A 19,930-nucleotide genomic window follows, 5' to 3' on the forward strand; every position below is an offset into this window, starting at 1 on the left:
TTCAAAGTCAAATATACCAAAATACCCTTATCCAAACTCCCAAAAATACCCCTTGACCAAATTCGCCAAATTCCACTTGGACTAATGACCAAAGTATCCTTGACCAAAGTGCCAAATTACCCATCAAACCAAATTTCTAAAATACCCCATTGGACCCCAAATTACCAATTTGCCCTCTAAACCTGAATTATTAAACTATCATTTTTACCCCAAATTACCAAATTGCCCCTAAGACCATAAATAACCAAATTTTCCTCCTCACCCCAAATTACCATTTTTGACTCAAGATGTCCCCCCAAACACCAACTTACCTACCAAAACCCCATTTTTTAGAACCCCTTTTCTGATTTCCACTGAACTATAAACATTCAAAATGTGAAGACCCCTACTCTACACATCAATTTACGCCCATAAATTGGCATCAATTCCGAGCTTTCACCCACTCCAACTGTACTTGGGCCTAAAAATTTTTGATACAGGGAAGAACTATCATTTCTCAAAAAAAAAAGCTAAGAAGTACAGAAAGGCCCAATACAGATTCAAAGTTATAAACGTTCAAAATGTCAAAAAAACCTCACTCTTCACACCAATGTCCGCCCGAATTGACATCAGGCTCCCACCCCATCTGTACGGGCCTAAAAATTCTGACCCCGGGCTGAACCGTCACTCTCAAAAAAAAAAAAAGGAAGGCGGAACTCTCAAAATCAAAAAAGCCTTTTCCTCCCACAGCGCAGTGCTTATTTTCTATTTTTGCATATATTTTCGTCGTATAGTCGAGTAGGGTTTTGCAGACGATTCGTCGGAAAGGAGTTCCCCTAAATCGCCTCTTTCAGTGCGAAGAGTTATTTTTTTACTGACTCGGTTATTATCTTCTCCGACTGGTTGTTGTTATTGTTGCAGTTGGCTTGTTTATTTGCTTCTCTTCTGTTGTATTTTCCATTTTGTTTTTCTGAAGCTTATTTTCTTCATACCGGGATTGGTTCGTTTGCATTCATGCATGTTTTATTGTCATTTGGTGTTCTTATGACTTATCGTCCGTTTCTCATGTTCTTGCATTTTATTTTATTGTCTTTCAGTTGCAGAGTTGGAGGTGGTGATACACCCAGACTATCTCATATCTGGCTGCAGGTATTTCCAGTATTTTCCTGAAATGTGCTTATTTTGTCATAGCTTTACTTATTGTGCGTATTTTAGGGGTTGCAGCCAGAAGTTATGCATGCCGTATATCATTTAATACCACATTCTAATACAATGCCATAATAGATTTATAATGAAACAGATTCTTGTAGCAACCAAATCTGGTTTATTATTTTAATTAGCTATACAGGGCATATTAGGAATTTGCAGTGCATATACGATTTTTAATTGCTTTTTATTTGCAAATGCCTGATGATTGATAATCTCATCTTTCTCCACTCCTTTGATCTATGCGTGTGCGTGTTTTAACTTTTAACTGATTGTTGCTGTTTTTTTCCCTGTTTTGACCTGATAGCGAGGCAATTGCATTATGAATTAACTGGCACACCCCTTCCCTATCCACTTATCTTCTTTTGTATCTGGCGAATGTTCTGGTTCTGCCACCAGTTTAGGCCTTTGGGCTGAAATATATCATGTTGATACCCCATAACGGTCCTTGCTTTTGTTCCTTATAATCTTTTGAATGATTATTACTCCAGGATTTTCTTGGATTTCATTTTTGCATGTTTTAGTGTATTCTTGTTGTTTTTCCATGGTTCTGCCACAAGGAATCTTTTTCCATCATATCTCACAGTTAATTTGTTTTTAAATTTGTTTTGGAATATCTCAAGCTCTTCTTTTAATTGAGTTTGGTCTTACTGCACTAGTAACAGTAAATTTATGTTGTTTGCTAGACATTATTATACCTCTCGTTGCTTAGGTGATGCCATAGGCAGCCCATGCAATGGCAAGGTGGTCCAGCAATGGCTGGGTGGTGCCTAGCAACAAGGCATAGGTAATCAAGTCGATTTCTATGCATTTTCTTTTGTTTTTAATCTTTTATGTTTGGTATATATCTGGTTTCTGTATCATATTGATGCAATATATTACTTGTTTTGGATTGTTCTATGTGCACTCAAGGAGGCTTCAACGGTTTGGCCATATGGGTCAACGATGGGTTGAAAACATTGTCCATGGTTTGAGCAAGCAGGCTTAAACAAAGCATAAACCATTCAAGTTTGAAAAATGTTTATACTTTAAGTGCACATATTTAGGTTACTTACGTTGTTTTTACATGTAAGTATTGTAACAAGGGGTTGCTTTTCTAACTACAAATATTTTATTCAATATTTCTTTTGCCCTAACTGTGAAGAAAAGACAAAAGAAAAGAAATCAGAAGAGATGGAGATTCTATTTTGTTTCTGAAATAGAGTTTTGCCCCAGCTTCCCTTTGTGTATGTCTCTTTACTTAGTTCTCTATTATGGCTAGCTACATATAATTCGTGATACTTGACTCTTTATCTTTTATTGCTTGTAACTTTACTGTAAAATAATAAATGCTGCATATGATATGCTATTGTTTTTCTTCTGACATATATTCTTTTCTGTCTTATTTTGTATTGCAGATTACTTGTTTGAAGAAACAATGGATTGCAGCTCTGAAGAAAATTCAGATATAGGTGAGTCTGAGATAGAGGAGCATGAAGATAAATCTTATAAAAAACTGAAGAATGGAAATTACCAAGTAAAGACCTCAGGAGAGAGTTTTAGATGTCCCTTCTGCCCGGGGAAGAGGAAACAAGATTATCTCTATATGGAGCTTTTGCAACATGCTGCTGGTTTGGGTACAGGTTCACACAATAGGAGTGTCAAACAGAAGGCAAATCATTTGGCATTGGAGAAATATTTGAAAACAGAAATAGCTCCAGTAGGAGGTCCATCAGAACGTGTAGCAGAGACTAAGCCTCCAACTGGACATAACCATGATGAGAAATTTGTTTGGCCTTGGACAGGTATTGTTGTTAACCTTCCAATTGAATGGAAAGATGGAAGGTATGTAGGAGAAAGTGGCTCCAGGCTTAGAGATCAGTTAGCAAGGAGAGGGTTTAGCCCTGTTAGAGTCCAATCTTTATGGAATCATCGTGGTCATTCAGGAACTGCCCTAGTAGAGTTCAATAAAAACTGGCCTGGATTTAATGATGCAATGTCATTTGAGAAAGCTTTCCAAGCTGATCATCATGGGAAGAAAGATTGGTATGCAAGAGAACGCAGAGAATCCAATATCTATGCATGGGTTGCCCGGGATGATGACTACAAATCAACTGGTATTATAGGAGAACATCTTAAAAAAATAGGAGATCTGAAAACCATTTCTGAGATTGTGGCAGAAGAAACAAGGAAGACAGACAAACTTGTTTCAAACCTGACCAACACGATTGAAATCAAGAATAGACACTTAAAGGAAATGGAATGCAAGTTCAGTGAAACATCCATTTCTCTGAGCATTTTGATGGATGAGAAAGACAAGCTTCAGCAATCATTTAATAAAGGTATATACTTACTACTTTTGAGCTATAGATACCAGAACCTAAAACCTTATTATTTTTACCATGGTCTTGCATAATGTCTCATATTGCATGTTTCAGTTTCCCCAAACTGAATTTGTTACATATTACACGTTTTTATTTTGGCACTCTGTAGATTTTGGTTACTTAAGCTTATTTATGTTTGCTTCCATGTCTACCAGAGATACAAATGATGCACCAGAGGACACAAGACCATTTGCATAAGATTTATATGGAGCATCAAAAGCTCAGGTCAGATCTGGAATCTCAAAGGAAAGAACTTGAACTACGTGGCAAAGAGTTGGAGAAGCGGGAGGCTCAAAATGAAAGTGAGAGAAGAAAACTTTTTGATGAAAGGAAAGAGGTATTATATGTTGTAGTCTTCTTCTATTATTATTTTTTTAGTACATATGGACTATCTGAAAAGGACAGCCCAGTGCACGAGGCTCCCGCCAATGCGGGGCCCGGGGATGGACAGATGTACAGAGCATTACCCTTGCATGTACAGATTGGACATATGAACTATTTATCAAAATGAAATGGATTGACTATCTGAGAAATAAGAGTTTCTTCAGCTTTTGTATAATTGGTTCTTGCAGATTATACGATTGCCACACTTTTAACTCAATATTGCAAATGATTTTGGAGCATTAAGAAAAAGAGACCTTGCACCTGGAACTAGACAGTCAGTCTCAATGCAATTATTCAAGAAAATGTATACTGACCAAGTTTCTGAATAGTTTTAGTAATAACTTAGATTTTTTGTTGAGTAAAAGGGACATTCTGACCGAGGTTGAAAATTTCGATACTTATCGGGCCGTATTGGCCGATATGCATCGTATCGGGGGCTTCCTGATACGCTCCTCCAGGGGGTGTTTCGGAATTTTGACATGTTCAGGGGGTGGACGGGCCATAAACTGGCCCCTCTGAACCACATTTAAAAAACTAAAAAAAAAAGAAAAAAGAAAAAGCTATAGATACTGCCCGATATGCCTCTACCGGTGTATCGATATTTTGAACCTTGATTCTGACATTTGCTTTCTTGATGCATAAATAAATAAGTGTTCGTTAGTTGTTTACGGGCTTCAATGAATTTTTTTTTTTGAAGCACCATTTTATGCCTTGCATGCAGCTATTTCATGTTTAATTTTTGCTGCTTGCTAATTGTTTCTATTCATGCCAGAATTGTTATAGAGTGTAGACTAAGTATGATCATGTGATCAGTTGTCTTTCAAGTCCTGAGATATCCCAGTAGGAAATATAGAAACAGGTTCGAAACCTACTGAGCCTGTGCTACAAAACCATATGGATGAAAGATTTCATTTGGCATTCAAAATTGCCTCTATGTTTTATGTGTAGAGTGTAGACTAAGTATGATCATGTGATCAGTTGTCTTTCAAGTCCTGAGATATCCCAATAGGAAATATAGAAACAGGTTCGAAACCTACTGAGCCTGTGCTACAAAATCATATGGATGAAAGATTTCATTTGGCATTCAAAATTGCCTCTATGTTTTATGTGTAGAGACATCAAAGTGTGTGTCTGAAGCAACAAGGACCCTTGATGCACAGATACCTGTAATGCCTAGTATTTAGGTATTTGACATGGTACATACTGGATGATACAATACTTGTTACTATTTAACAGAGTTCTAGATGTACTTTATGACATTAACACTTCTAAAATATGCCAAATTACATAATTTCACTTTATGAAAATATGTACATGTTAGAAATTTTATTAAATTTGTTATAAAATAAGTCTTGAAAAGTGATATTTACGTCAAAAACTAGATAAGAAGCACCATATAAGCATGTTATGTGAGATATTCATACCCATATATGTTTTTAATGACATAAATAAGTGATAAACCCACATTGTGTCGACCATATCAGGATAGGGTTAGGTCAGCCTCAATTAGGATCTCAGGTTGGGTTTAGGTTTAGGGTACCTGGTGCCAAACCCAGTCTGTTGACATTGTATTATTTTAGCATTACATTTGTAAAATAGCATTAGTTGACTATATGTGTGCTATGCGTGTGAAGTGCGATGGGGCGGGCTGGGTTCGGTATCCCATTTCATTAGTCTGGTTAGGTTTGAGTTGATCAAAGCCCATACTAAACCTCTCTATCCATGTTTGAGATTTTAGGAAGTGGAGAGTTGTATCCTTGTTACCAATATCTGTCTGTGCCATTGTGCCTGCCCCTGCTTGTATCTGATCATTATAAACATGGATACTTTTAAATATCATTTTAACAAACAATATCTGTTAGAGATGTTTACTTTTTGTTTATTGTCCCTTTCAACATGCGTGACTACTGTGGCAGAATTCCCTATAGACATACAAGTTTGTTATAAAAGAGACTTGATAATATTTTTTATGTTGTTTGTTTAGAATGCGAAAAAAAATATTTCGCTTGAAATGGCAACCTTGGAGCAAAAGAAAGCTAACGAAAATGTATTGAGGCTCGTGGAAGACCAGAAGGTTTGTTTTGATAAAATTCATAAAACAGTGATAGATAAGTATCTCTTCTCCAGTTTTAGAAATTACTAAAATTCTTATTTGGATTTGAATTTTAATGACAGAGACAAAAAGAAGATCTTCACAAAAGAATAATTCAACTAGAAAAGCAACTTGATGCAAAACAAGCACTGGAATTGGAAATCGAGCGGTTGAGAGGGTCACTAAATGTGATGAAGCACATTGAGGGGCGCATGGGTGGGGAAGAAGATAAGAAGGTTACAGAAAAAATGGAGGAAATGATGAATGAATTGAAAGAGAAGGAAGATGAACTAGAAGGTCTAGAAGCGTTAAATCAAACTCTTGTAGTTAAGGAACGCAAGAGTAATGATGAGCTGGTGGAAGCACGTAAACAATTAATTGAGGTAAGTAATCTTTTTGGTTTCCTCCTTGTGGAACTTCACAAAATTTTATAGGATGTATTTTATTAATATGCTTATGTGTTTTTGTCGTTTAGAAGTCTGATATAATATTCTATGAGCTGAACTTGATAATCCGTGGTTTTCAAACTATAAATATGGAAAGAAAATAATTTGGTTACTTGTGCTAATAGGGGGGTTCAGATAATTGTTTTTGCAAGATTGGCAATATTGAATATGCGAATAACTTCTGCTGGGTAGCCTCAAGTTGTTTTATGTTTATGCATTTCTCTTTTCTGAATGTTTATTTTTATGGCAAATATTTAACATTGATTTTGAATGGCTAAATCTTTCCCTTACAGGGTTTGAAAGATCTTACATCAAATCGTAAACCATCAAATTGTCTTATTGGAATAAAGAGGATGGGAGATCTTGATAGTAAACCATTTTTTGAGGCGGTCAAGCGTAAATATTCTGAAGAAGAAGAGGCGCAGGAGAAGGCTGTAGATCTTTGTTCGTTATGGGAGGAGTACTTAAAAGATCCACTATGGCATCCTTTCAAAATGATTATGATTAATGGGAAAGATGAGGTATGGATCATTAGTTTTAGAATGCTAAATAATATTGTTTTTGTGCATCTCTTCCCTATTTGTTACATTATAGCCATCTAGATCTAGATCATTTACATAGGACGGACTAGTTTTAAATTTTCTTTTTGATTGCTAACTAAATTGGTTTAAAATTTCCTGTTCTCCGAAATTCAGATTACAAAATTAGGATTTAAAATATTGTGGCACAAGGGGTGTTAATGACTGGATACTAGATTAGCTCAGTTCCCTACAAGGTGTGCCTAGTTTTACAGGCGAGGTTTGTTTTGTGGGGTGTGTTTGATGTAAACCTAGGTCCTGTATAATAGTACTAAAGGTTTGGAGCAAGTGAAAGCCTTACGGTTCCTTTGAAGGAAATAGACTAGTGTATCATTTTGTGGGGTGTGCTTGATGTAAACTATTGTATCTTTGAAGGAAATACACTAGGTCTTGTACAATAGCACAATACAGTGTATATACCCAATAGAGATACTATAGGTGCATTTCCCCATATATCACTATGAACAATACAAATAGTTCAAGTGTTGATGGCAGAATGTGATACAAATCGTAGATCTGTCTTTTGCATAAAGAACAAGTAAAACAAGATTTATCCTCTAAGTTTATTGCAAGAATTAAGCTAAGTTTGATTGCTGCAACTATAATCTTGCATTTTTGAACAATTGGACATGGGGACTCCATAGAGTAGAATTATCAGCAGTACTTGAAGGCCTAAAAGTAGCAAATTCTTTGAAGCTTTAAAATTTAATCATGGAAAGAGACTTACAAGTAGTGGTTTGCTGGCTTGGGAACAATATAAAGTTGTACATTGGAAGGAAGTGTGATGTGTCCCTATCCTTCCTAAAGTTGTTGCTTTCTCTTGGGAAGTCCTTTTTGATTGTAAAATAGAAAACACAATTTATTAAAAAAAGAAACTGAATATAACCACCAATCAAAGTGTTAAGTTACCACCTTACCAAACAAACTCCCAACAAAGAAAACAACAACACAACATAAAAGAAAACCAAACTCAACACCCTTTTAAAGTTACTCAGCAGCTCTTCACTACTTAGAAACGATTTTGCAAGAGAAAAAAGAACCCCTTCTTAATTACCCTCCCCATCAACATTTCTTTGTGCCTTTTGCCTTCCTTGTTTCAAGCCTTTCCTCTTTCCCGTACTACATCTTTTTTTTTTATCCTTCTTCCTCCTCTTGAACTCTTCAAAGGCTCTTCTCGCAAACACCTCTCTGCCTCTACACATAAGACCTAAATGCTTGTCCACCTCTACATTCCCATCAACCAGCTCCTCAATCTTCATGCCTCCTCTCTTCTCCTCAATCTTCTCTGATGAAACCTCAACAGCTCTTTTAGTAGCTTCACTTCCACCCTCCCTTTCCTTCTTGTCAGATTCTTTGCTTGGCTTTAATTCCCAATCAATTAAAGCCATCGACTGATTCTCCATCCTAACAAATGTTTGAATCTCTTAAGCCAACCCATCAATGACCCCTTGTTTTGTAGCTTTGAGCTTTGTTCCCTTTCTCTTAAACAATCTCTTATACTTGTTCGTGGGACCAGCCCCAACCAGTCCCCCCTTTAATCAGGAAAAGACTTTAGTAACATGCACAATATGGGGTTTACTTGAGCCTCAACACTTCTTCGAAACTGCCACAACATTTGTAGCTTGTTCTATCAGCTTCATTCTTCTCCAATCCAAATCTACACCTAGCCTTCCAATTATCACTTCAAAAACCAACTGCCTTGTGCTATCTTCTGACCCACAATTCTTGTCTTTTGACACATCCTCCTAAATTTTAACTTTCTACCAACACCCCCTTCTGCAGTATCTTTTCACCCTTATCCTTTTTATTTTTTTTACAAGTAAAGAGTCATGTTCCATTTATTCAAAGATTGGTTACATGAAAATCCCCTTAGAGAGGCGCGAGGTGCTGCCTCTCCATACAGAAAACACAAAAACTACATCAAAAAGTGCATGACTGTTACAAAAGATCAAATTACAGTTGCATCCAGAACAATGCTTCCCTGTTTATCCTTTGTTTTTCCAAGACATCAACAAATGCATTAGCTGATTTCCCTACCCACTGTACTGTTACCGACATATTCCTTGTCAGCCATTTGAATTTCTTTATCTCATTCTTGTAGTCCCACGTGATATTCTCCGGATTATTAACCAGTTCACCATTGTCTTAGAGTCCCCTTCAACCAGAAGCTGCTCCACACCCATTTCTTTTGCAAGAATTATTCCTTTTATTGCAGATAACAGTTCTGCCCGAATAGAGTTACCAGCACCTAAAGGGCCAGAGTATAGTAAGACAGCCTCTCCAGCCTCATTCCTCAGTACACCTCCCAAACCAGAGGGATCCGGGTTGCCTTGGCTACTTCCATCAAAATTCAGCTTCAAAGAACTGTGAGGAGGAGGGACCCAGCTTGTCATTACCTTTATCTTTGAGGAGGAACAACTTACTACTGATAACCAATCCCTCCAACAGTCAGTAAAGGAGAAATAATCAAATAAATCCAGAGTCTTTAACCAATGTACAAAATGCAGTCCTTCAATGCCTGACTGCTTCTCCCCTTTTCTTGGAAGATCCTGGCATTCCTTTCTTCCCAAACTGTCCATAACAAGGTTGCTCGTGCACACCTCCACATTTTCCTTCCTCTTTTATGGGGCCAATAGAACATAGAAGGGTTAAAGATTGTACTTACTTCTGTTGGCATATCCCATCTACACCCAAACAATGATAGAAGCCAAACCCAGAGCTCTGCAGTGACACTACAAGATAAAAATTAGTAATAACAATCCTCACCATGAGATCTGCAAAGAATGCACTTGTTTGGAGAAATACATAGGGTCTTCTCTTTTGTAGGTTATCCATCGTGCTTACTTTACCATGCCACACTTCCCGATTCAAAGCCATAACGTTGGGGGGAACCGGTCTACACCAGACTTCTTTGGAAGGGAAACTTTATTGAGAGGAGGTTTGGCATAGGAAATTTAAAAAGGGGTGAATGACCCAAATCCTCTTATTAGGCTTCAAAGTATCCAACCAAACCTAATCGAGGAAACCAAGAAGAGTAGACAAACAATCAATTTCATCCTCCCTTAGCCCCCTACAGAAACCAAAGTCCCAAGACAAAGGTGACAAATTTAAAATTGAAGGAAGGAATTTTGAAATCACCTCTTTTTTATACAAAGAAATAGAGTACAAGGACTGAAAAAGGTCTTTTAGGGGAAGATCCCCTGCCCAAATGTCCTCCCAAAACCGATTAGAGTTACCATTAACAAGCATCATATCTTATGCAACTTAGGAACTATGGAAGAATTTTGTGAATTGCTTTCCAAGGTGTTGCTAGGTTTGCCCTCCTTGAAGCACCGACATCCCTTCCACTCTCTGAGCATCCATGAATACTCTTCACCACTTCATGCCACAACCTCTTTCCTTCCATAGGCCACCTCCACCACCACTTCCCTAACAAGGCTGAATTCTTCTTAAGCACATTCCCAAGCCCTAATCTTCCTTCCTCTTTGTTTCTACCCACAACCTTCCAACTGATTAAGTGGTCTTTTTTACCTTCTCCCGGTTCCCAAAGAAAAATTCTCATTAATTTTTCCAGTTTCTTCGCTTCCCTAGATGGTATCCTAAAGACAGAGAGGTAGTAAGTAGGTAGGTTTGCAAGGGTAGCTCTTATCAAGGTGATTCTCCCACCCAAAGAGATGTAATTTTTCTTCCACACAGCTAATCTCTTTTCAAACTTCTCTATAACTAGGGCCCAGAACCTACTCTCGTAGAAATGGAGCACTGAAGATAATCTGCAATATTTTCAGCCTCCTCGAAAGTCTAGATTGACTCCAGCAATGCAGTTCTTTTCTAAATTGATTTTCAAATTGGACACTCCTTTAAAGACTTTAATCAATTTTTTTTTTTAAGTTTCCTACCTTCTCACTAAAACCACCACCACAAAAGATCATCAAGTCATTTGCAAACTGCAAATGAGTTATTGGAATTTGGTTTGAGCCTATTCTCCATCCCTTTATCACATCTTCCCTATCAGCCCTTGTGATAATTCAATTGAACACATCAGCTACCAAGGTAAAGAGAAAAGGTGAAAGTGGATCCCCTTGTCTAATACCTCTATTAGTTGGAAAAAAATCCCTTACCACCTCATTTGCTAAGATGGAGTAGTGACAACAGCTGACCCAACCAAACATCCAACTACACCATCTTTCCTCGAACCCACACTTCCTCCAAGCCTCTACTAGGAACTGCTAGTCCACCAAATCATAGGCTTTCTCAAGATCAAGCTTACATACAAAGCCTCTTTGCTTAGACCTCTTCATCTCTTCCACACATTCGTTGGCAACTAGGATTTGATCGATTATCTGTCGTCCTTGGATGAATGCCCCTTGGGCCTAACTAATAATGGAGGGAAGGATTTCTTTAGTCCTCAAAGACAACACCTTTGCAAAGATTTTATAGATACTAGTCCCCAACCCCAACTCCTCTACCACTACCCCTTCATTCCCACATAGGTGAAATTCATTTTACAACTTCTTTTTGATTCCCACCACTTTCTCATGCTTCCCTTTAATTTCCCCATTTCCTCAAAACTTTTCACCTTCTCATTTCCTTCCAAAATTACTTTATTTCCGTTGCCCTATCAACCATCATCTTCAACCCCGAGCGGCTCTACAACATCGAGAAATTGAGAATCCACCTCCCTATCAACTCTCTCTTCCATACCTTCTGTTCTCCTCTCATAGCTCTTTTGCGCCTTAAAGAAAATCTGGTCCTCCTCAACAAAGATCCTCAATTCATAATCTTCCCTTGAAAAGAAGAGCACCAAAAAGCTTGGAATATCAGAGGCCTCCCCCACTTCTACTAATATTCGTTCAACGTTAGCTTTGCCACCTCTTGTTCTTGTCATTGAAACCTCAAGAACCTATTGCTGTAGTTTCCAATTTCCCTGGAAGTCATTAGGCACCGTGCATGCAACTGAATTCCCAAAATCCCGATCCATATTGCTCTTCATCTCCTGATCTCCGCGCATTATGGATTGTACTTGCTGCTAAGAACCACTAACTTAGCCTTAGATCATATTCCCTATTCCTCTTTCGTTCAGTCTCCAACACCCAAGCTTCATCTCTCCTAGAGTCAAATATAAACAAATACAAGCCCCCATTCATGTTTTGTTCTCCCAAAACTTTCTCCTTATCCCATTCAAGTCCTGCCTAGGCTTCCACCCTTTTCTTCTCCCATTTGACTCCAACAAATCTTCCCACTAGGCTCGTGTTTAGGACCTTCAACTTCTACTCCATCTTCCTTGCCAAACTTGCATTTATTTGAACAACTCCATCGCGTGTTCTGTGGCGTTCTGTATCAAACATGTGTCTTAGTGTTTCAAACCTACCTTCTGTTCCTCACTGTAGAGTGGTCTCCATTGACATTTGTCACTTTCTTTGGTTTGTCCACCTTTCTATTGGAGGCTTTTGACATATCATGCAACTCTGGAAAAGCCTTAGACACATTGTAGCTTTGCAAATCCATTGTCTTGCTCTTAAAATATATTCAAAAGCATATAGAAATTCCCAATATTGCTAATGCATGCTTGAATAATCCAAAGCATTATCAATTATTTCTCTTCTGTATCTTTCTTTTTCCATCTTTTTGCAAAGAAAGGTGAAAGTATCTTCAAAAGCATATGGTAATTTACCCAAAGTAGCCTTTCTTGGAAGCATTAATACTTTTGACTTGTAACAAAGATGACCCAACTAGTGTTTATTAATATCTTGTCCTTCTTCCTTTTGCATTTGATATTGTTTCTTGCTTGTTTTGGGTGCATGTGGAATACCCCTATTAGCTTGGACAAGACAAGTTGTTTCATGCCATTACTTTTAGGTATCCCAAAAGGAAAGGCAGAATTATGTGGAGGTGTACAAGAGTAGTGGTGTTTTGGACATTGTGGATACGAACCTAAAAGTAATGGCATGAAATGACTTGTCTATCCAAGCTAACAGGGGTATTCAACATGCACCCAAAACAAGCAAGAAGACAATACCAAATGCAAAAGGCAACAATGCTATTATTTAAAATATCACAGTGAAGGTAGCATGTTGGTAAAGACATTGGATTTGTTCTCAAATTTGACGGTGGATAATTTCTTTAGAATACGTGGTGTAATTGCAACTTCTTCCTCTAAGATGAAGTTGAACTTTGATGGGAGCAATGTGGGAAACTTGTGTCCATTTTGTCAATGTTTTAAAAGGCGTGTCTAGGCGCTTAGGCAAGGCATCTAGTCCCTAGGCACAACATTTTTGAAAACCCCATATTTGCTAATGTTGCTCATTCATTCATCTTAATAAAAGATCTTTTTTATCAATAACCAGAAAAATTCATCAATATAAATATATTAAGTTGGAATGCGTACAAAAGAAAGCCTTAGGATGGAAGAAATGGAATCTTATAGTAAAATTTTCTTTTTTTTTTCTTTTCAAATAACAAGAATGCCATTCTCTCCTACCAACTCTCTCTCTCCCCTTACAAATTACAAGAATGCCACACACACAGTCTCTCTCTCTCTCTCTCCTTACAAATTACAAGTATGCCATTCTCTCTCCTACCAACTCTCTCACTCTCTTTTTCCTTGCAAATTACAAGAATGCCACTCTCTCCTACCAACTCTCTCTCTCTTTTCCTTGCAAATTACAAGAATGCCATTCTCTCTTCTTCCAACTCTCTCTCTCTCTCTCTCTCTCTCTCGCTTTTTTTTCCTTGGAAATTACAAGATAGCCACTCTCTATCCAATTGAGGGAGACCTCGGCTATTAGGGGACCTACAATCAAAGGTAGCCGAGCTCGAGCTCGACGACACCTCGACCACTGACAGAGACCTTAGCTCAACAACTCGACAACTGAGGGAGACCTCAGCTCAGCACCTTGACAGCTGAGGGAGAACTCAGCTCAAAACCTCGTCAACTAAGGGAGACCTCAACTCGACACCTCGCCTGCTAGGGAAACCTCATCTTGACACTTCAGCAATTGAGGGAGACCTCGGCTCAGTGCCTCGGCTGCTATGGAGACATCAACTCGACACCTTAGTTGCTAGGGAGATGGAAGCACAAGAAAAGGAACCAGAAGAATCAATACAACAAATTCTACAATCCGACTCTAAAGGGTTCAGGAATACCTCATCCAAATAATGAAGTGAAACTGAAACACTAGTCAATTCAGCCTCCCTGAGACTCCTTTAATCCCCAAGTTCAACTTCTGTTTCCACCTCTTATCTCCCCTTTCATAGAACAAGATAGTATCGTCTACCTATTTTGAAAAACACCATTATACAAAAATCTATTAGTTACAAGCTGCATCTTCAACTTATAAGCAAGGGTAGAGGAGCCTCTTAGTGTACTACTTAGATTTGACTTCAATTTGGTAGGAATTGGATCATTATCATAATATGAGTTTGTTAGGGTTCAGATATTGGGATGCAAGGATGTCTTGTCAGCAAAAGAAGTGTATGCCCTTGTGCAATTTGAAGAGAGTAGAAGAAATGTGATGAATAATCCCAAGGGGAATCTAGTTGCCTTGGCAGTTACAAGGGGTGATACTTTTACTAAGAGATGTGGTTTCTGAAAGAAAGGGGATGACAAAGATAAACTTTTGGTGCCCTCATTGTTGGTGGTCTAGGCACACAATGAGAATTGTTGGGATCTCATTGGAAAGCCAAAATGATTTCTGGAGTTGAATAAGAAAACAACATCTGAGTAGAGTAAGAAACAAGAACAACTAAGGTACAACTTAACAAATATGGCTTCTCACGAGGACTCAAACTACTAGTTTCACACTATTTTAGGAATGTCCTTTTGGTTTTGATCCTAAGGAGGAGATCATTAGTTCCTTTGGTAACCATTTAGAGTTATATGGTAGGGCATTTTGCTAGATTCATTCTGGCCTTATTCTATCTACCTCCTTAATGTTTATACTATGTAGTTTTGCTATTGCTCTCTGTGTGTCCTCTCATACCTCAAAATCCCCTTAGGTAGTTGACTTTGGAGCCTAGGATCACATGAATGGTAAGTTCAAGATGTTTCAATCTTATAACCTTCTTTTTGAGAGGGATAAAGTGAGACTAATTGATAGCTTGTTCTCCACCATGGCTGGTCAAGGAACCCTCTCCCTTTTGGCCTTACTTTATTTAATGTGTTGTATGTTCCCAAATTGCCCATGAACTTGTTCTCCATTAGTAGCATTACTTATTTGTTAAATTGTTTAGTGACCTTTTTTCGTCTTCATTAAGATTTGACCTTCGGGAAGACGATTGATAGAGGTAGTTGGTAGATAGCCTCTACATGTTAGAGGACAAAGCTGGTCTTACAACAATCACAGAGTCTATGTGTTATTCTAGTCAGAGTCAAGTCCATTTATGGCATATTTGTCTTGGTCATTTATCTTTTGAGTCGTTAAAAATTTTGTTTTCGGAATTAAGTCAATGTCTTAGTTGAAGTGTCAAACTTTCTAGTTGTGCAAACATTGTAGAACGGTTGAGCCCAATTTACAGGCTCGTTTATCAATCGAGCTGAGCTCAAGCCTAATAAAGCTCGACTCGTGAGGCTTGCGAGTCGAGCTCGAATAATAATAATAATAATCAAGGAGAAGTGTGTATCCTCTATGTTAGTTCCGAAGAGCAACTTGTAGACATTTTCACGAAGGGCCTACATCACTTGCAGCACAATGATTTGTGTGACATGTTGAGCATGATAGACATCTATGTCCCAACTTGAGGGGGAGTGTTAACTATTAATAGCTTTTATAATTATGTGTTGCATGGTCAATGCTGGTTTTTTTTTTTTTTAATTTATGTTGGGTTGCCCTAATATAAATAAGAAGGCTTCAGTTTCCATCCCAACTTTTTTGATCTCCAATTTACTTTCTCTTTTTTCTCTTCTCTCTTCTCTCTCTTCCCTCTTCTTGCTTTATCAAGACAAGGAGTCAATAGGCCTCAGCTTTTTGGGGGCAATTAATTAAGGAACAACCAGTTCTAATCAAGCAGTAAAGGAGGTGGGGAGGAGGCAACAAAGGCTGGCCTATTGGCTTTGGGGGTTAAGGTTTTGTAAATTTTCATTTTTTTCTCAATTCTAGTAAAGTTTCATTATCAATAAAAAATTATTGCCAGAATTTTATTAATTGAACCTCTGTTTTAGGGAAGAGCCAGCAAAGACTGGCTTATTGGTTGTGTGGGTTAAGGCTTTGTAAATGTTTGTTCTTTCTCTGTTCTAATATAGTTTTAGTTATCAATAAAAATATATTGCAGGTATTTTATTAATTAAAGTATCATTTTTAATGGAGTCTAATCTCTTAGAATTAGGTGGCCCATGTGATATACTCACATAATGTGGGAAATGGAGATACAACTCTCCATTTTCTAAAGCTCTGGATATGGATGCAGGTATGGGTAGCCCATGTAACATACTCACATAATGTGGTTATGTCTAGTTTATGATGGTAAATATCATTTTTTCAAGGCGTATCATGCCAAATTTGATTAAATTTCTAAAACATGTAAATATTTTTATAGTATAATTTGCTAGAGCATACTATTTTACATGTTTTAGAAATGTTAATGCCATAAAGTACATCTAGAAGTTTCTATTTGCAGTATCTGGTTTCGTATTTGACACTGGTATTTTTGGCATATTTATGTATTTGGTTATCATGGTGAATCATAATTAACAAATGCTTTTTTTTTTTGGGATTCAACTCCCAGTCCAATGGTTGTGGAGCCAGATAGCCCAAGAGAGATTTTGTGCAAGAAATTTCAATTGGGACCCAGGTATAGGTAATTGGAGTTATGGCTGTTCCATTTGGAGAGGTTTGGTCCTAGAGAACTTAAATCCATGATCAAGTTTTTGACTGCAATCTCCCCCAGCCAGGTTTGATAGATACAAGACGATCTTCCCCAGCTTTACAGTTAATCCTTTTTTAAGAAACTAAGTGAATCTGTGGAGTTGGATTTTCCCCACAACCCATGCTGCGCTGGGTACTGCACATATGATAAGGCCTAGGCTTGGTTCCAGCCAGGCTTTGGACCCCACGCCTGAATGGGCCTAGCATAGGTCTTAACTCTTAAGTCACTTATTAAATTTTAAAAGATGTGTGTGTGTGTTACTCTATAGTATTTATATACATAATATAATATCATATAAAACATATATAAGTATATATTTAACATATAAATAACATATTGCGAGTTGGGCTAAGAATGATCACCCCTACTTTTGTATTCTTTTGAAGGTAGCTTTTATTTATTTGGATGGAAATGCTGGATAAATGCCTTACCGGGGATGGCCTGTTAAGAAGAGGGGTACGCAGATTCCTGATGATAGATATGCGCCATGTGGGGTGGACAGAGAAACAACAATCCGCTTTTTATTCACTGTGCCCTGACCAGGGAGCTATATGATTATTTCATTGGAGGTTTCAACCCCTGCGGATGGTTCCCAAAGTTTTGTGGAGGGTGGAAGGGTTGAAGTTAACCAAAAGAGGCAAAGTTTTGTGGAGGATAATCTCAGCCGCTGTAAGGGAGAGAAACCATTGGATATTTGAAAGCAGAAATTGTGATTTGGAGAAAATCAGGGTGGTAGGGCTGATTTTTTTGTTTTGTTTACTTTTTATTTATTTTTCGCTTCATGCGCTATACCATGGGGGTAGCTTGTCCCGCATGTGGTAGGGCTGATTCACTCCTGGTCATCAATGCTTGAAATCTTCAAGGAAGCTATTTTATTAAGGGAGTTGGTGTACCGTCAGTCTATTTATTTGAGGATAAGTAGACTGCACTCCACCTTAGAAATCTGAAATTACAGCCCTTCCTAGTCTACTAGTAGCCCCCCCCCCCCTATAAACCGCATCCTGCCATTGGATTTGGCATTGATCCACGGTCAGGATTCATCCCACCTGTACGGTGGAGCTAAGATTTCTGGGGGTGGAATGAACAGTAAAAACCCCTCTGGGGATAAGTAGACTGCACTTTTGGCATTGATCCATGGTCAGGATTCATCCCACCTGTAGGGTGGAGCTAAGATTTCTGGGGGTGGATTGAACAGCAAAAACCCCATTTATTTATCTATTTCTTTGCTGCATTTACTGTGTAGTGTGTCACTGTTGATTTCTCCTGTACATGATTGATGCAGAATATCAATGAAATACTTTACCTTTTGATTCCAAAAAAAGAGTGAAAAAACGTAGTTTCAGAAGCAACCTCAGCTCGTGGTATATTGAACTCAAAAGTAAAATGCTGCTACTATTCATTTTTGCTCCATGCCTATTTGTCTCTCTCTGTCAGTGTAACAAGTTCCATAGGTCAAGAAACCACCTTTGCAAAAAAATAAAAAATAATAGTACATCATTGTTTATCCAGAAGTTGAGGGCAAAGCAATAACGGTGGGATATTCTTCTGATCATGGATTTATTAAAAATATGTATAGTCTAAGTTTGTACAAATGAAGTTCTGTTAAGACCAAGAAATTCCTGTGATGGGGAACTGTTTGTGAAGATTAGTGGTGCTGTAAGACAAAAGGCTGACCAACAAGGAAAGATCTAAGAGAAACAAAAATGGAAGCTTGTTTGTGATTGTGTTTGACTATTTGGGGTATGCTTTTCGATACTAAGCATAATCAACAGTGCATCAGTTGCCTATTGGTTCGACACTGAATATAGTATGTTGGAGCCTCTTTAGCACAAGGCCTGGTTTTTCTGAATTATACCTTTTTGATAGGAATTCAAGGATTTTTTTGTCTTTGTTTGGCATTTTTGCCTTTTCATGAGGACCCAGTTATTCTATTTCTGTATGCATTTGATCTAATTTTTTTATATTTGTACCTTCTGTCTAGTGTTCTCTTGGGAAACAATTTAGTGCTTACTTTTTTACCTTGACTATATTTGCATTGCTCTTCTGTGAAATGATGTTTATGGCGCAGGAAATAATTAATCAAGATGATGAAAAACTGAAAAGCTTAAAGAATGAGTGGGGGGAAGAGGTGTGTAAGGCTGTTGTAACAGCCTTGATGGAGATCAACGAGTACAATCCAAGTGGACGGTACACAATATCGGAGCTCTGGAATTTGAAAGAAGGAAGGAAAGCAACGCTGAAAGAGGGTATTGCGTATATACTAAAGCAATGGAAACAGCACAAGCGGAAGAAATAACCACAAATGTTTTCACTTAACCGTAATTTTCATCATATTAGTCGATGTTAGTATGTTACCCTTAAATTTTCACTTTTATAGCCTGTGTAAATATAAGTGATATGAAATGATTTTTTTGAAGGTTAGTTAGTTAAATATACCCCGTGTATTGACTAAACTACTTAAATATGCCACGTGGCTTTCAAAATCAACAAAACTAAATATTCTTTGTCCATTTATGGATCTACAAATTATGGATCCCAAATCTCCATGTTTATATTTTTATTTTTTACTTTTATACCATTATTATCTTGTTGAAATGTCATTGGGTGTTTGCTTCTGTACTTGTGAACCCTTTGTTTCCTTTATTTTGCACTATACTTTGAAAATGCAAATTCTCGCTGCTTGAGGGGCTGGAGGATAAGCCGTTCCCCGATTGCATTCCTCTGGTTCTTTGGGCATAGTGATGGTAAGAGAATGAAAAACGGAAGGAGAAAAGACAAATTTTGAGAAGAAAGCATGCAAGCGATGCAACAGAAAGAGGAAAGAAACTTCAAAGGTTTGACAGGCATGTAACAAACCAGTGGTTTCAACCTGCCATTGATCCTGCTGAAGGCGCCTTGTCCTGTAATTTTCACAAAAATAAAAACACTTTTGTTTTCCACAATATGTATATCATAGTTTTCGAAACCAGACTGGACTGGACGGTCAGACCAGAAAAATTGGGAATCGGTCAGGTGATTGGT

General features: G+C 37.8%; 1 protein-coding gene across 7 annotated transcripts; it reads left to right on the forward strand.

The window, feature by feature from the left end:
- Positions 1-441: 441 nt before the first annotated feature.
- IDN2 (XH/XS domain-containing protein) lies at positions 442-19,417 on the forward strand. 7 transcript variants are annotated; one of them, XM_088970546.1, is made up of 9 exons: positions 577-861; positions 1,077-1,128; positions 1,872-1,972; positions 2,583-3,506; positions 3,704-3,885; positions 5,917-6,006; positions 6,108-6,407; positions 6,764-6,991; positions 18,978-19,417. In XM_088970546.1, exons 4-9 carry the CDS (start codon positions 2,603-2,605, stop codon positions 19,203-19,205), a joined length of 1,932 nt encoding a protein of 643 aa, XP_088826672.1. In that variant the 5' UTR covers positions 577-861; positions 1,077-1,128; positions 1,872-1,972; positions 2,583-2,602; the 3' UTR covers positions 19,206-19,417. The 7 variants fall into 7 exon arrangements, with proteins under 7 accessions (XP_088826676.1, XP_088826672.1, XP_088826677.1 ...); XM_088970547.1 differs by having other exon boundaries at positions 736-881; XM_088970548.1 differs by having other exon boundaries at positions 856-979.
- Positions 19,418-19,930: the final 513 nt, after the last annotated feature.

This window comes from Nelumbo lutea, chromosome 2, assembly GCF_056320005.1.
Source record: "Nelumbo lutea isolate HS-2025 chromosome 2, American lotus-T2T, whole genome shotgun sequence".
In the NCBI taxonomy this organism is placed as follows: Eukaryota; Viridiplantae; Streptophyta; class Magnoliopsida; order Proteales; family Nelumbonaceae; genus Nelumbo; species Nelumbo lutea.

What these genes read in the sequence shown, in the direction of transcription:
- IDN2 (XM_088970550.1), top strand. Translation starts at nt 2,603, where the DNA reads ATGGATTGCAGCTCTGAAGAAAATTCAGATATAGGTGAGTCTGAGATA. An exon ending in TCAGCAATCATTTAATAAAG is followed by an intron (nt 3,507 to 3,703) that starts GTATATACTTAC and finishes CATGTCTACCAG; the next exon opens with AGATACAAATGATGCACCAG. An exon ending in TGATTAATGGGAAAGATGAG is followed by an intron (nt 6,992 to 18,977) that starts GTATGGATCATT and finishes TTTATGGCGCAG; the next exon opens with GAAATAATTAATCAAGATGA.